General features: G+C 48.8%; 1 protein-coding gene across 1 annotated transcript; it reads right to left on the reverse strand.

Annotated features, from left to right (window-relative positions):
* Positions 1–863: 863 nt before the first annotated feature.
* PGM1 (phosphoglucomutase 1) lies at positions 864–14,892 on the reverse strand. The gene is made up of 11 exons (XM_009084708.1): positions 14,525–14,892; positions 11,467–11,629; positions 11,043–11,189; positions 10,385–10,510; positions 9,037–9,227; positions 8,454–8,608; positions 7,790–7,905; positions 4,337–4,472; positions 2,443–2,626; positions 1,991–2,125; positions 864–1,108 (listed from the first exon to the last, which is right to left on the reverse strand). The coding sequence occupies exons 1-11, from the start codon at positions 14,780–14,782 to the stop codon at positions 1,019–1,021; spliced, it is 1,701 nt and encodes a 566-aa protein (XP_009082956.1). The 5' UTR covers positions 14,783–14,892; the 3' UTR covers positions 864–1,018.
* Between the last annotated feature and the right edge of the window lie 2,044 nt (positions 14,893–16,936).

Consider the following 16,936-nt stretch of genomic DNA (forward strand, 5'->3'; position numbering starts at 1 on the left):
GCAAAACTCTTAGTGTGGATGGAGCAGAGGAAACACCACACCTCTGCACAGGTGAGAGAAAAACATTTTGTCAGCACTTCCATTCTCCCTCAGAAGTGGTGCTGGCAGCATCCTGTTGAGGCTGGGATGTTCCACATGCCTGGATAACAGAGCTGCTCCCCTCAGGCCTGCCCAGGGGCTCATTCTGAGTTTCAGCTGAGCCCAGCCAGGGTGGAAGGTGAGATGGGACACAGGGTTGCAGGATTTGGGTGACAAAGACTGGGGGCAGTCACTTCAACTCATCCCCATTGATGACAGTACTTCCAGGAGAAGGGTAGGAAGGTGCTGCACAGCCCTAACATCAAACAGCTACAACTGTCTCCACAGTGACCCTCTCTGTGCCCTTGGATATTGCACACAAATGCCTGCAAATCTGATTATTCAAGGCTCTTACTATCCATGTTCAACCAAACAAGCTCATCAAAACCACCTTTTTGGGAGCCTACCAGGACGTAGATCTGCACTTTAGCATCCTGCAATGCTCCTTATTGCTGATTTCTGCATGGAGAGTGTGTTGTGAGGGTTTTCTTGTACAGAAGACAACTGGAAAATCCACCTGAGTGAAAAATACACTGCTTTAACACTCAGCCACTGCTCATTAAAGGACCACATATTAACAAGGATAAAGTGCTTCTTTGCCAGGAAAATTTAAAAGAAAGCCTCTGAATTATTGAAGAATTTTGTCTCTTTGTTATTTCTAGAGCCTTTTGTTTAAGGAAAAGCCACGAGTCCATGTGCTGCCCCAAAGGCTGTGCCATGAGCACCACACAACCCTCCGGCAGCGCTGGAGACACAGAGAAGCAGCACAGCAAGGGGACACAGAGTGCTGAGGGGTTGGGGTTTATTGTCTATCCTTTGCAGCTCAACAGTGTCTTAAATACAGGCACAAAATTAATATTCCTCTTTTAGTGACAGATTTGACAAAAAAAGGGGACACAGGCTGACTTCTTCCCCAGGGTGACTCCAGCACAGTGTGGCTCTATGTGATGACGGTGGGACCACTGCGGCCAGTTCTTTCGTGGAGCTGTGAGAGTTTCAGTGCAATGGAAATCAGAGGGGCCAACATCACCTGCAGGGAGGAGAGAGATGGCTCAGAACCACTGCAGCACACACACACCACATTCAGCCTCCCCTCAAAGGCAGGTGGGTCAGCCCAGGACACCCAAAGCTCAGCTCTCCAGGACTCTTCTGGGTTCACAACATGAGCTGTGGGACCAGTGAGAGGGATGTGGTGTTCAGAGAGAAATCCCAAGCTCAGCTCTGGTGCTGCTGCTGTCCCCCTCCCTGTGCTGTACTCCAAACTCCATTGCACATCAGCGCAGGACAGGTAAACCCTAAGTTCAGTTTGTGTCCCTCAGAACGTGGTTTTTAGACTTTCTGTCAATAATGGCTCTGTAAGTTATGCACAAATTGCTCAGTGTGTTTGCTGGGGGATATGAAAGGAGGACTGTTTTCCTCCCATGCCTATGAGAGATCAGCAGCATTTGGAAATGAGGCCTTAAAGAACATGTACTGAGCCCAGTATAGCACAGGTCAGTCTCATCTTAAGTTCAACTGCATCTTGTTCCCCCCATTTATTTGTTTTAAACAAGCATTTCCCAAACTGGGTAGAGGAATTAGCTCATTTTTATCCCTAATGATTCAACATCTCAACTAGAAGGTCAGTTCAGGCCTGAAACAGCATCTCTCATACCTGCAACCAGCCACAGGTGTAACACAGGCAGGAGAAGTCATGTGTGATGGCAGAGGCACCTATGAGGGATTCTCAGTAACACTTGCTCCACACAGAGCTTCTTTTTCAATACATCTCTTTCTCCTGGGATTAAAGATACCAAAGCTCCCAAATCCCTGACTCCTCCACATTAGTCCATGCAAAGCAGTGCTAAGCAAAGGGTTGGCTTTGGAGGAAGGCTGGGAGCCAGCAGTGCCAGCACTGAGATGTGACACCCACCTGTGGGTCTTGATGTATCTTCTGAGCATCCTTCTCGTAGCTGTCGATGTAGAGCCGCACGGTGGCTCCAGCGCTGCCGGTGCCGCTCAGCCGGAAGATGATGCGGGAGCCATCGGAGAAGATAAGCCGCAAGCCCTGGGCAAGGAGAAGGGGAGGGAAGAGCCTCTCAGCTCTGTCCTCTTGGGTATCCAAGGTATTTTCTATGAAACTCAGATATGCCCAACCTGCACCATCCCAGAGAGATGACTGTCCCTCCTAACCCCCTCTGGAGAACCTGCTAGAGCTCGTGAACACCAAGCGCGTCGCTGCTGGGAGGTTCCTCACCCCAGCACATGCCAGGAAACAAGAGCCAGGGCCTGACTGCCAGACACAGCATTCCCAACATACTGCTCATCCATGAAAGAGCACAGAAGGAAAATGCTCCTATTCAGCCCAGGTGAGGCCGTCCCCACCTGGTTTCTGGAGACACTTCCATCCACAGGATCGTTGTACTCGAAGTTATCAGCTTTCTCCACTGTGTACACTTTGTCACCAGAGGACAGCTGCTTCCCCACGAAGGAGCGGTCAAACATCACTGTCTCCAAATCCTTCATCATCTTGTTGGCTGCATCTGCATCCACCTCCTCATAGTCATACCTACAGCCAGGCACACACACATAAGGGAGGGGAGAATGCCATGAGCTGCAATGATTTGTGATGCCTTTATGAACACTGGAGGTGAGGACAGGAAAAGACACATAAAAGCACAGGAACAGGTTGTCCAGAGAATCTGTGGCTGCTCCATCCCTGGCAGTATTCAGGGCCAGGCTGGACAGGGCTTGGAGCAACCTGGGCTAGTGGAAGGTGTCTCTGCCCATGGCAGGGGGGGGATGAGGGGAGCTTTAAGGTCCTTCCCAACCCAAACCATTCTGGGATTCTATGAAGATGCAGCACTACAGCTACATCCAACACAGATCCGTGGGATACACTGCACACTTGGTCAGGCCCTGGAATAGGTTGCCCAGGAAGGTGGTGGAGTCACCATCTCTAGAGGTGTTTAAGAGGTGTCTGGATCTGGGGCTGGAGGATATGGTTTGGGGTTCAGGGGTTACAGCAGAGACAGGTTAATGGTTGGACTTGATGATCTTAGAGGTTTCTTCCAAACTTGATGGTTCTATGATTGTATATCACAGGCACTTGGTGTAAGGAGATGAGAGCACAAAGTGCTGCCTCACACCAGGAGTATCTCAGACCAGGACAGGCTCCAACACTGACTGTGAAAAACTCACTGTAACTCTGCCAACAGCATCTCAACAGGTCCCTCATGCTCAACATCCTTGTGTGCATCCCACAGCAAACAGCAGCTGTCACTGCACCAGGATAACATCCCAGTGCCAGCTTTGATCTACACATGGGTAAGAGAGGCAGCAGAGCAGCTGGAGCACACTGTGGGATCCCAGACTCTGGACTCCGACTGCCAGCACAATTTGTGCCGCTGTATTTGCCGGCTGGCTCACGGAGCACATCCAGGCTGCCTGACCCTCCTGCCCCTGCACTCAGTGTGCTCTACACATACATCTCGGGTGCTAAAAGGATGCCTTTTTTCCTAGATTTTGGCATTTTCCCCCAGGTTAGCGTGCCTCAGGTATGTGCTGGCTTTGTGGTGTTGGGAGAAAAGGAAAGAAGAAAAAACTAAAAAGGAAAAGACATGTTCTTTCACTGGGTGATTTGAGATGGAATTTTCATGTAGGTCTTCCAAGCTGAAAGATTTCTGCCTAATGCTTTCGCTCCAGATGCATTCCCACCTCTGCATGTGTGCAGATTGGTTCTCACTCCTTCCCTTTCCATGTTCCATGTCTACTGCAGGAACTGCAGGTTAAATTGGGAGTATTTTGGGACTGGACAGAAACTCAGCTAACTGAGTAACAGCCTAGGAGCTGGGCACTCAATAAGACACTGCTGTCACTGAAGAGATCACAAACTAACTTGTTGTTTGGGGCCTCAAGAATACTGATCCAATGGCAAATAACTCTTGGAAGAAAAAATTTCCATTAAAAGAGAAGAGATACCTTACAAGAATAAAATGTGCAGCCTCGGCAAACTCTTTTACGTACTAGAATTACGTCCAGAACAACAAACTTAACTGGACATGGTAGAAGGTTTTGGTAAACATTGCCAGTTTCATGTACCCTAGGGATGCTGCAAGCTGCTCAGGGAGTTTAACCTACTCCCAGAGAAGCAGCAAGTGGAATGAGGCAGGATCAGCCCCACGGTGACACATTCTGGTGCCATCAATGCAATCACTGACCTCGGAGGGTCAGACACAGGACAGAAGGAAGTGTGAGGTGTCAGGAGTGCTTTCCTCACCTGGTGAAGAAGTTCCTGCCATACTTCTGCCAATGATCCTTCATGATGTCCTCCACACTCTGCTTGCGGGAGGCCAGGATGGAGAGCCAGGCCAGGACAGCCCACAGTCCGTCCTTCTCACGGATGTGGTCAGACCCTGCAGAGAGCCACAGCACAAGTACAGTTCCCACTCCTTTCACACCAGAGTCTGTTCTACAGCCCTACCTTGTGTCCTCTCCTCCATCCAAATGGCAGCCTGACAGGCTCCCACATGGAAGGCATTGCACAGCTCCAGCCCTGCTGCATGGTCACAACAGTCCAAGATATCATCTGCTTTTAGCTGCAACCCAAGTAAAACATTCAGCCCCTTTTAACACACGCACTCATTGTTCACAGACCCTTAACTCTGTTCCCAAGGAAGGAATGGGGAATGCACAGTAAAAAGGTCATCAAATAAATAAAAAGAAAAGCAATTGCAAAGGAGCAGCTCAGGAAGGATAACATCAACCTCCTCAGCAGCTGTCACCTTCAGTCTGCCAAACAGCACGCTCGGATCAGCACATATCCTGGCCCAGCACCAAGGCAAATGTCAGCCCTCCTGGAGAACCAAACCCTAATCACTCCAAAATTACTCCAGAATGGGGAGAGGAGCAGCAAGTCCAACAGCACCAGCCACAGCGCTGGCAAACAGCAGAGCAAAGAGACACCTCATCCACCTGTGAAGACCAGGAGAGGCTTCAGCCTGCTCTGGCTCCCACACTCCAGGAACTGAGGGGCTCAAAAATGTCCTGTTTGGACCAGAGAAGGATTCAGAGTCCTAGAATGGGTCAGGATGGAAGGGACCACAGTGGGTCATCTGGTCCCAGCTCCCTGCTTAAGCAAGGTCAGCCCAGAGCATGTGGCACAGGATTGCATCCAGGTTTTTGACTATCTCCAGTGAGGGACACTCCACATCCTCTCTGATCAATCTGTTCAGTGCTCGGTCACTGCACAGGGAAGAGGTTCTTCCTCATGTTTAAGTGGAACTTCCTGTGCATCAGTTTGTGCCTGTTGCTTCCCATTCTTGGTACCCTCAAAGCAAGCACTGCAGGGAGAGCAAGAAGCTGCTGGAGCCCACCCAGCCTTGCCCTGGGTGCACACTGGAGCTCACAGCAGTGGGATGGGGACTGCACAGCCCTAAGCCCTCAGGAAACCTGAGAGTGTGCTGCAGCCACCCTGAGCACCCAAAGTAACTAAGGGATCAGATGGCACCCAGAATACACCAACCCACACTGTGCTTCTGCCCTGGCAGTTCAGCTCTGTGCCCCACAGATGCAACGTTTTCTCCCTTCCACCCTGGAAAACCAGAGGTGTTAATGAAATTCCAAGGAGCCAGGGTAGGCCTGCTAATGCAGAGAGCAATCCATGTCACCCACTCAAGCACTGCCAGAGTGGGAATGCTCTGGGGAAAGGGCTGGGGGCTGGGCAGAGGTTGCGTGGAGCCTTGCACAAACCCCACTATTGTGGACACAGCCATAAATTATCCCCATGGTCCCTGATGGCAGGGAGAGCTGGGCAGAGGTGATGGAGAGGAATGCTAAATAAACACCAGTCCCATGTGATGTATCAACTTCTGGCTGGAATAAAATACCCAAGGAAGCAGGCAGGAATTCTGTCATGTTGCATTACCCTAATTGCTCCTGGACTCCAGTCCCACCGGCTCGCAGTTTGGGTCAATTTTTACTGGGCCTATTTGGCTGCTCCTTCACCTCTCTCCCCTTCAACACTCACATTCTGGCCCGCTCCAAACAACTCATTAACTTCCTATCAACCAACCTTCCTCACCCCTTTTCATTGCTTTTTCATTCCTAAGTGCATTTGCCAGATGGACAAACTCCTTTGCATTGTGAGGGAAGTCCAATGCTCCTGGGCCCTTTTCTATTCTGTTCCCCCCAAACTGCTTCCTCCCCTGACCACTCAGTTGTGATGCTGGCTGGACAAATCCCAAACCTCTCCCTCAGCCCCTGCTGCAACTGGAATCAGTCCCTTTTATTTGTGAGGTAGTCACTTACCTGCTGGGGATGGAGAGAAACTCAGAGCTTATTGCTTGCACAATCAAAGGTGGAAACAGTTTTGGAGAGCTCATTAGAGACCATCTGCCATCAGCAGTTCATTTGCTGCTTTTTGCTTCTCTTTATTTCCTGAAGCACCAGTGCCCTCTCATTAGCCAAGGTCCAGGATGTAAACTCAGCTAACTCATGCTGAAATCACTCAGGGCAAAACTCCAAACTCTTTCTTTACTCACAATTTACTTCAAGATTTCTTTACAGACACACCACATTTCCTGAAATTCCCCTTTCCTTCCAACCTGAGGCCAAATCTAGTGTATCAGAACAGCATCTGACAGCACAAATATTGCCACTGGAGACTGCTCAGCTCCACAGCAACCTGCTTTCAGCCAGAGCCTGTGATCCCACTGCCTCAGCCCCAGGAAAGCTGGGGTAATCCTTTCCTGTCAAGCTGTGCACCCCAGCTCCACAAAGCACTGCACTTCAGACATTGGGGGGATTCAAGGCACCCACAACGGCTGAAATGTTTCCTGGAGTGATGGAGTGAAAACACACAAGGTTTGAGTGTGAAATAATCCAAATTCCCTCAAGCCCCTGCGCCTGGCATATTCCACCAGAGATCTTCAGAGAACAGGAAAAACAAGATCTCTGGTGAATTCAGACTCAGCTTTTGTACAGGAATCAAGTGCTGCCTGCAGGGAAGGTCCAGTTTCCAGTGTCAGGACATAACACCATGTGGTAGATGCCATGGGACAGCTCAAGCTGCTGAGGCCTCCCAGGAATACTGAGTGTTCTAAGCACGTCGCTCCTACACAGAGCAAAATCTGCTCCCTTTAACTTCCCTGCACAAATAGCAGTTGTGTGTCACATGCACAGCCCTAGTAAATTCCTTAAGATGTTCACTTTGTTTCCCAGTAACCCAATAACTTGCTCAGCCTGTTCAAAGGCAAGTGTTAATTTAAGCTTTATAAATCATACCTTGTTTCTAGCCCAGGAAAACGAGGGCCCTATTAAGCTGCGAGATTTAATAGTGACCTGAAACCTTCCCTAATAAAACTCCATGCTCCAAACCATATTTCTTGCCAGAAATGAAAACATTTAGAAAGTTTTCCTGGCCACCAAGAGTTGAAAAATACATTTAACGTTACATTTAACCCCCAGAGACTCGATGACCAGGCTAGCAAAGAGGCCCTTAGACTTCCTGCTTGTCTCCACGTGCCTTCATGAAGAAGTGAAGGAAAATTGGCTCGCAAAACCTTTAGCATTGTGTTCATTTCCATCACTGATTCTTCCAAGCCTTTTTTATATTTCAATATTTCAAAAGCATCAACAACCACAGATGAAAGATAAATCCCAAGCTATAAAGAATGAAGAGCTAAGAGGAGGAATAACACCATCATAGGTGATAGCAGCAACGCTGACTTACCAGTCCCAAAACTTTCCTCTCCACACAGAGACAGTTTGTTTGCATCCATCAGGTTTCCAAAGAACTTCCAGCCAGTTGGAGTCTCATACAAAGCAATCTTTGCAGCCTGGGCCACCCTGCAAAGGCAAAAAGGCCAAGTCATATCACAGACAGGTTCTTGATGCTCCCATGTGAGATACTGCAGAAGCAGCATCACCCTTGGGGTGACACTGAAGGCAGGGAATGCCACTGCTGGGTGGTCTGTACAGCAAAATTCCTTGCTTGCTGCATTCCTCCATTTTATCCCAATGTAATGTTTGGGAAATGGGTGGGATATGCAATTAGAGAATTAATATAAACACACAGCTCTTCTAAAGCAATTTTAAGTTGTGGATCTCAAAGTATTTAATGAAGAAAGTATCACTATCAAAGTGAAGGAAAAAAAAGGGTGGGGAAGGCCATTCTTTAGGTTTATCTGTAGAGAAGAGAAAGTGCCAAGAGCACAGGCCAAGTCTGCCATGTCAGACAGGACTGAGTCCATTAAAGCTCCCTGCCTGCCCTGGCAGCCAGCCCAGGGCAGCCCTGGCACTGCCTCACTCACTGGCCCACGCACACACTCCCCAACACAGGGACATCCCCTCCCCTTGGCAGAGCTCCCTCCCCTCTCCCAGCTGCACACAGGTACCTGTCCAGAGCCCCACTGGTGGGCATGCTCCTGGCAAAGCCTCGGACTCCAGTCTGCTGGAAATATGGGATACTCATAATGTTGGCAGCGATGACGGCGACGGAATCGGAAGGGTTGACAAAGAAGCCGTGTTTGCCGAGAATCATGTTCCGATCCTGGGGAGGAGGACAAGAGGGGATCAGCTCCTCTCCCTGCTCAGCACACGGCAGGAGCTGCTGGGCTTGGCAGGCACAGCCCAGAAACCAAACAGCTCCCAGAGATCTTGTGGCTACACTGGAATAAACGCAGAGCTTTGAAACAGTTAAATGGCAACACCTGGAGAGTGTTTCGCCTTCCTGCTGGGTTTTCACAGCCTTTAAAGCTGTTTAAGGACAGTTTGGACTTCTTTATTGACACAGTAGCCAAGTATTGCTGTGGTGGCAACAAACTGCAGCAAGTGCTTCGCTTCCATTCATGATTAGAGAGGGAGAAAAAAGGTCTTTGCTTCATCCACTGCTTAAAATCAGCTAAGCATCAGCCCCACAGCTGGCTAAAGGGAAAGAAGAGGAATACAGAATAGCTGAGTACAGAACAGCTGCTTTACCCCATCTCCATCAAAGGCAGCTCCAAAGTCATACTCTCCTGTCTTCATGGTCTGCACCAGGTCAGCAGCATAGGTTAAGTTTGGGTCAGGGTGGTGTCCCCCAAAGTCCTCCAGTGGAGTGCAGTTCACAGCTGAATTTGCTGGGGCTCCCAGCTCCTCACACAGGATCTTCTTCACGTAAGGGCCCACAACTATCACAGCAAAACATAGAGAGAAATGAGTCAGCCTCTGCCCTCAGGCAGCTCTGTGCCAGCCACATCACCACCCACCTCTGGGCTGCTCAGTTTGGGTCAGTTTATGTGGTTTATGGCACTAGGGCACAGGAGATCACATCAAAATCCATCCCTGGGAGTGTTCCAGGCCAGGCTGGATGGGGTTTGGAGCAACCTGGGCTAGTGGAAGGTGTCCCTGCCCATGGCAGGGGGTGGGATGAGATGAGCTCTAAGGTCCCTCCCAACCCATACCAGCCTGGGATTCTCTCCAGCCACAGGAGTGCTCAAGCCTGACCCATCCAGGCACACAAGCCCTTGCCAAAGCACGTTTTTCAGCTGAAGGGTTTTCCCACTACATAAGTGAAACCACTCGTAGGTTTAGGAGCCAGGACCCTGCTGGGAAGGGTTTATGCCCCAAGAGCACTGAGGTGTGAGTGTAACTGCCACATGTAACAGAACAAAATGCACGTGTGAGTCACTGATCCCCAGCAGAGCAACAGGATTTAAGGCTCTCAGACACTAGTAATGAAGACAGGAAAAAAATAAGTGAACATAGGAACGTTTGTTTGGAGACAAGAGGAACAAGATGCTAACGAAGCCATGGTGCTCCCAAAAAATGTGTGTTGAAAGAGACTCACAAGTTTGGCTGATATATTAAATTATATAAAACAGTTTAATGGTCCCATTTTTGTGCTTAAATATCTATGGGCAGATCTTTGCCTAATTGCTGTGGCCTCCACGGGACACTGACTGGTGTACAGTCAGAACACAGCATCAGTGCTCACCTCCTGTCTCTCAGGTGCTGACTGACATGTGTGAGCCCTACAGCATTCCCCCAAACCCCACTGATATCTCTGCCCCAGGGCAACTTCAAGCCCAAACATTTCATGGAATCCCAGAATAGTTTGGATTGAAAAGGACCCTAAAGATCATTTTGTTCCAACTCCCAAAAGAAAAGAACATAAAGCCATCAAAAGTTAACTTGCAAAAATGCTACAAAACAAAAAAAATCCAACAAATTTACAAGTGATGAATATAAATTCCAAGGAAAATCTTTCTCTCTGAGGTAGGTGGCAAAGCCCTGGGGTCACCTGACCCCCCCCAGTGCCCCAAGCCCCAAATCCAGCTGTGCATACCTCCGTGCATAGCATCTATGCGAATCTTGAGGTGGTTTTTCCCTGACAGCAGCTCCTTTAAGGCATTGAAGTCAAAGATGTTCCTCAGCATGTTTGCATAAGCTTCTACAGAGTCCACAATTTCCACTGGAAAAGAAAATAAACAGAGAACAACTCTCACAGCCTGAAATCTTGGGAGCAAAGTACTTCTGGCACACGTGGCCCTGTGGTGATGGTCTTCAGTGCACAGGGCCAGGGCTCAGCATAAAGCCCTCAAACATCCCAGAGAGTCATGCCATACAGGCAATAATAAAGGTGCTAAATGAAGAATTTAATCACAGGCTGTCTCTGCTCATCAGGTCACAGACCAAGTGGACCAACAAAATCCTTAAGGCAAACTCTGTTCCCACCTCCCTGGACTTCTTCCAAGAGGGCTCAGTCCCACTCCACTTACCTGGAGAGTGCGATTTTGTCCTTTTGTAGGACAGGAACTGATATAATTAGCCTACACAAGGTAAATTCCAGGCCAGAACAAACCATAAATAAATGTCAGGATGACCAGGAGCAATGTCCTCCTTGGATTATCCACCAGATGAGGAGGAGAGGTCACAATGGCCACATGTCCCCTCAGAAACACCAAATTTCCTTGTGCTTTCCAAGACAAAGAACATTTGTTTACCTGTAAATGGTTTAAATTTGTTCTCCAAGTCAAACTGCTGTTTCCCAATGGTGCTCAAATCCACCTGGAGATCTGGGCAGATGGCATACTCCTCAATTTTCTTGCTGATTTGGAAGATTTTATCAGTGATGCCTTCAGGAGCAGGACCTGAAAAGTGAAATGGGCAGGAGAGAAGACATTAAAGGATCTAACTGCAAGAGGAGTTGCACTTCAGAAATCCAGCAAAGACCTGGGGCTGAGAATAACTCCCCAGGAGAGGAATAACAGGGTATGAGAAGAGAAGGCAGTCACTTGCTTTGTTTAGGGAAAGCACTGCTCAGGGCACTGAGATATTACAACACAAATTGGGTTCCTTGGGGTCAATACAAGAAACAACAGAAATAATCAGAAATAAAGCAAATTGAAATGAGCCAAACAACCTCACCTCCATTGGCAATATTGAACTTGATGCCAAAGTCCCCATTGGGGCCCCCAGGGTTGTGGCTGGCTGTGAGGATGATGCCCCCAATGGCTTTGATCTTCCTGATGATGCAGGACACGGCAGGGGTGGACAGGATACCATTCTGCCCGATGACCAAGCGCCCGATCTGAGGGTGCAACAGCAAAACAAACCACTGTCAGGCCCAAATCCCCAAACCCACCAACTCCCAAATGCCACAGGTAACCCCAAGCCCTGGTGGTTTATGGATGCAGAGGTGGTGTCTCTCCTTGCTCCTGAGAGGCTGGAGGAGATCTCTGTGGTGCACAGCACAGGCAGCACCTGCCCCTGCTCTGTGGTGCCTTGGTAGCATTTCCCTTTAGAAATGCTGCAGCTCAGCTGGATATGGGAGCTCACACTGAAGAGCTGAGCTCTCCAGAGGCATCTAAACAACCAAAACAACCAACCCTTCTGGCTGTGGGTCTTGAACTTTGCTTTCAAAACACTCGTGGCGTGGGCAGAAGCCAAAACAATACAAAAACTGAACATCGTGGCTACCATGGGAGTAGCTGCAGAGTCTTACTCACAGCAACTCACCTCCTTTAGGAATAGCAGAATTAGAAGCCAGAGCAATGTGCTAAGCAATACATGGAGATCAGGACCTGCTTACTGGATGATGAATATTTCTCTGGAAGAACAAACTCCTACCACAGCCCCCAAATGAGGTGACAGAGATTTAAACACATACCAGACTCCTCTGCATCAGCCAAGGAGATCAGACCCAGAGCAGACTGAGAAAAGAGAAGGGATTTCATTCAAACACAAGACAAACCAGAAATCAAGAGGAGCATTCCTAGAGGGAGCTGAGCCAAGGGCACTGGATGGCTGCGATTCTTGTCCCATGGCACTGCTGGGTGCTAAGCCCCTGCCTCGCTGCCCATCAGTTATTACATGGTACAGCTGTCATAGAGCAGCTGCTAGGAGATCTGCACCTCTAGCAAATAACAAGCATAAACCTGAAACAGCAGTTTACGAACCCAAAGTGAGGGCCCTGCTTTCAGCTGGCCACAGCTCTGATGTTAGAGCCCTCACTGTGCCTTACCTACCAGCCCAACCTACACAGGGTTTTGCTCCATTCTCAGTCCAAGCCAGCAAACCTTGTCCTGTGCTTTATTCCAGCCTCCAAATCTTGCTCCTTCAGCTTCAGCAAGAATTAATGCAGTTTCCAGGAAGCTCCTCTCCAAAACTTCACCCTTTGCTCCCCACTTTCCCTTTGAGGATCACATTCAGCCACAACATCCCCCTGCATCACTGCTCTGCCAGGCCTCATGTGCAGCTCAAGGGATGCTGTGGAGGGCTGGGAAAACAAGGGATTTTCCCTCCCAAACCACACAGCAGCCCCAGGAGAGCTGGATGAACACATCAAATCCCTTGTCCTCACCCAGTCTGTCCTCCCTGCACACCTGAACTGCAGCTTTTCCTACACTGAGGAAGGAAAGGAACACTTGTCTCCATAGGAGCTGCTCTCTGATTTGGGATCCTCCTCGACTTCCAGAGGTTTTCAGTTGTCATTCCCCACCCATCCAATGCTAAACCCTTTGTGGCAACCACAGGAAAAGCCTGCTCAGTGTAACAATGTGCTGAACAATTCTCACTTCATCATTTTGGATTCTCTGGAATTTCTAATGAGAGAACTCTACGGATGCAATGACAGAGAAACACCTTCCATGGAATTCTCAGAACAGACCCACATGGTGCAGCAATTTTGGGTTACAGGACTTTGAGGCAATCCAGGCAACACTTCCACCCTTGGAGCCCAACTAAGATGCACACAGGGAATTAAGGAGACCTCCTGCAGTCCCTCTTTTCCCCCTAGGAACACTGGAAACAGCTTTTTCAGGCCCAGGAAGCTGATGGCCACAGCTCCATCATGACACCATCACAGCCCTCCAGTCCTCTGTGTGCAGGATGCCTCACTCGTCACTAATCCTACACACTGCCTGTTAGAGCACAACACTGACAGCCACATGTAGCACCAGACTGAATAAAACAATCCACAAAAATCCACCAAAACCCAGCAGATAAAACAGATTTTAGCCAGGTCTGAACCACACTGTTGGAGGGAAACATCTCAGCTGGTGAAGATCAGCCTGATGTCACCTTTACCAGCAGGAAACCTGTCCTGGTGTCAAGCAGTCCAAACCTGGCTCTGTGTGCAGGTTTTCCAGCTCTTCTGCTCAGCCCATACATTGATTTGCAATGCCAAATGAGTTTTTTCCCCCCAAGATGGAAAATATGTCCATTTTAAAAATAAATAAATAAAATTCTCTCTTCCCATTCACCACTAATTACACTGTTCTCATCAGGTAAGCTATTTTTTGTCAAACAAATTCCTGAGATCCAGGTCTCTTAGAGTAAACTTTGCATAAGAGATCGGGGCAGACAGCGGAGTCTTTGCTTCTTAAAAAGCTGAAGAAAACATAGCCAAACCCCAGTGCCCATGAGCCTTGCAGTGCTCAAACCACGATCTACCCCAAACAGACAAACCTGTTCTGCTTCCAAAGCACAACTGAGATCCATATGAAACTTGCCACTCACTTGCTAACTCTCATTTCAATTTCCAAAGGCTCCTGCAGTACTTATCACACAGCCACAACTTACACCTGGTGAGAAAGAAACAACCTCATTTTGCCTTTTCCTTTGCCACAGAACAGCCATCTGTGGCTCTCCCTGTGACTTCACTTCTGAACAATATCAGGGGTTTATATCCTCATGGAGAGGCTACAAAATCTACAGGTGCCAACAGCTTGGGGCACGTCAAAACACAAAGCCAGAGCACACAAACCCAAGCAGTATTTCTTCTCCTTGCTGCATGTGCATCACTTAAGGTGCAAAAACACTCGTTTCTGTGCTGCCAAAATGATTTGCCACTACAAAGTTAACTATTAGCAGTTGAATAAAGCCTTTGGGGAAATTAAATCTTACAGTGACCCTTATTTATTAGGGGTTTCTGCATTTCTCAGCCACACAACAAGAGAAATTTAGGCACGGAACATTTACCAACCCCGTTGGCAGCAGCCATTTGGACTATGAGTTCCACTGCAGACTTATTGAGGTACCTCCCATCACCTCCAACCACCATGGAAGATCCCTGTCGATCCCTTAGGTCTATGGAATAAAATATACTCTGGATAAAGTTCTGCAAATAGTTCATCTTGGATTCAAAATAAAAGGTCTTCCTCCGTAATCCACTGGTTCCTGATTTCTGGTCACTGTAAGGAGCTGTTGGCACCGTCAGCAGAGGCAGAGGAGAGTCTTCCATGGTCTTTTTCCAGACAAATGCATTGAAAAAAGTCAAAAATACCAAAATTAACCCCCAACCTTGCCACAGCAATGGCCTCACCTATTAGACACAAGTTCAGTGAAGCTGTTGAGCACCCAAAAATAGCTCCTTGAACTGTGGGTTCTGTAACTGAAGACGTGTTCCTGCACTTGTGGTGGAGGATCAATGTCACGGCGAACACACAATTCTCTTACTGAAATGGCTGGAAAAGGGTTTTTGTCTTTATCAGCTCCTGCTCTCCACAGGCACAGTTCCTGGTCATTCCATGCTATCCCCCACCAAGCCCAGCATGAATCAATCCATGCGGATCTCCCTGAGGGCAGGAGAGGTGAGGAGGATCTCAGCCTCTGCTCGGATGCGCCCGCAGTGTTGTCGCCAGCCAAGCAGATCTGCAGGGCAGTGCCAGGCTGCTGGGCCCTGGGAGGCAAGATTCCAGCAGGATCCTGCAGGAGTTAGCTTGCAAAGTCTGGGGAGTTAAAGGTCACTCTTAAAATGGAAGGCAGCAGATCCGTTACCTCCCTGTGCTGACAACCTGACTGATCCAGGGGCTCTCTCAGGCACAGAGATGGGATCCACCACGGACACTGGGGCAGCCTTGGGCTGAGAGAAACCAGAGGAGCTGCAAAGCCACAAGGCCAATGGTTTTCAACACTCACACAAGTCTCACTGAGATTAAACACACACAAAAATATCAAAAGTTGTTGGAAAATTGCATCTGATAAAGATATTCCCTTTGGAACAGCTTAAACACACACAGGAGAGACTCAGAGACCAAGAAACTTCTACGAAGGATTAACTTCCCAAGCATGGGGAGGGTAAAATGAAAGAAGTGAAGATTGCAAATTCCCCTTCCCTAGGAGTGTTCCAGGCCAGGTTGGATGAGGCTTGGAGCAACTCGGGCTAGTGGAAGGTGTCCCTGCCCATGGCAGGGGGTGGGACTGGATGGGCTTTAAGGCCCCTACCAACCCAAACCAGTCCAGGATTCCATGATACTAAATCAGACTTCCCTCCAAACCTCTTCCATGACACTCTGAGTCCTCTGCCTGAGCTGAAGGAAGCAATTTGGAAATCATAGTATGTTAAGTGGTTGGGATGGACCTTAGAGACCATCTAGGCCCAATCCCCTGCCATGGGCAGGGACACCTCCCACCAGAGCAGGTTACTCAAGGCTTCAGCCCACCTGGATGTGGGGCAGCCACAGCCTCCCTGGGCAACCTGTGCCAGTGTCTCACCACACTCACAGGGAAAACTTCTTCCTAATACCTAATCTAAATTTCCCTCTTTCAATTTCTCCCCATTCTCCCTGCAGTTCTTAACCAAGAGTCCCTGGAGCCCCTTCAGCTCTCCTGGCAGGTTGCTCTGAGGTCTCCACACAACCTTCTCTTCTCCAGGCTGAACAGCCCCAACTCTCTCAGCCTGTGCTCATAGGGAAGGTGCTCCAGTGCTCTGATCAGCTTCGTGGCCTCCTCTGGCCTTGCTCCAACAGTTCCACATCTTTCTTATGTTGAGGACACCAGCACTGTGGGCAGCACTCCAGGAGGAGCCTCAGAAGAGCAGAGCAGAGGTGGAGAATCACCTCCTTCAACCTGCTGCCCACACTCCTTTGGATGCAGCCCAGGACACTCCTGGAGCAATTAAAGAACAGACACTTTGTAATGACCCCGTTTGTTCCATTATTAGAAGCCAGAGCAAAGGACACGTGTACACAGCTCAGTTGTGACAACATATGAAGGCACTCATGAGGCTGTTTCCTGAGGTGCTGATTCTGTCATTGCTCCTATAATTGATATCATTTCTTCCAAGGGGTAAAGAGACCAGAGAACCATTAACGCTGGAAAAGCCCTCTGACATCATCAAGTCCAACTGCTCACCCAGCACTGTCAATGCCACCACAAACCATGTCCCCTGACATCCTGTTTCATGCATCAGTACATTAATACCGAGCTGGATAATTTGTATGCACCAGCACACCTCTTACACCAACGAGATTGCCCGGGATACACAGCTGGAAGCAACTGGATTCTGCTTTATCCATCCACACTACTTCAGCATCAAGCAGCTGAGACTCCCTTCATTCCCATGCACAGGTTTCCCTCTAGTGGCACAGAACCCAAAATCCAGCTCCCAAAATTA

Source organism: Acanthisitta chloris, unplaced genomic scaffold (assembly GCF_000695815.1).
Source record: "Acanthisitta chloris isolate BGI_N310 unplaced genomic scaffold, ASM69581v1 scaffold3301, whole genome shotgun sequence".
NCBI classification, from domain to species: Eukaryota; Metazoa; Chordata; class Aves; order Passeriformes; family Acanthisittidae; genus Acanthisitta; species Acanthisitta chloris.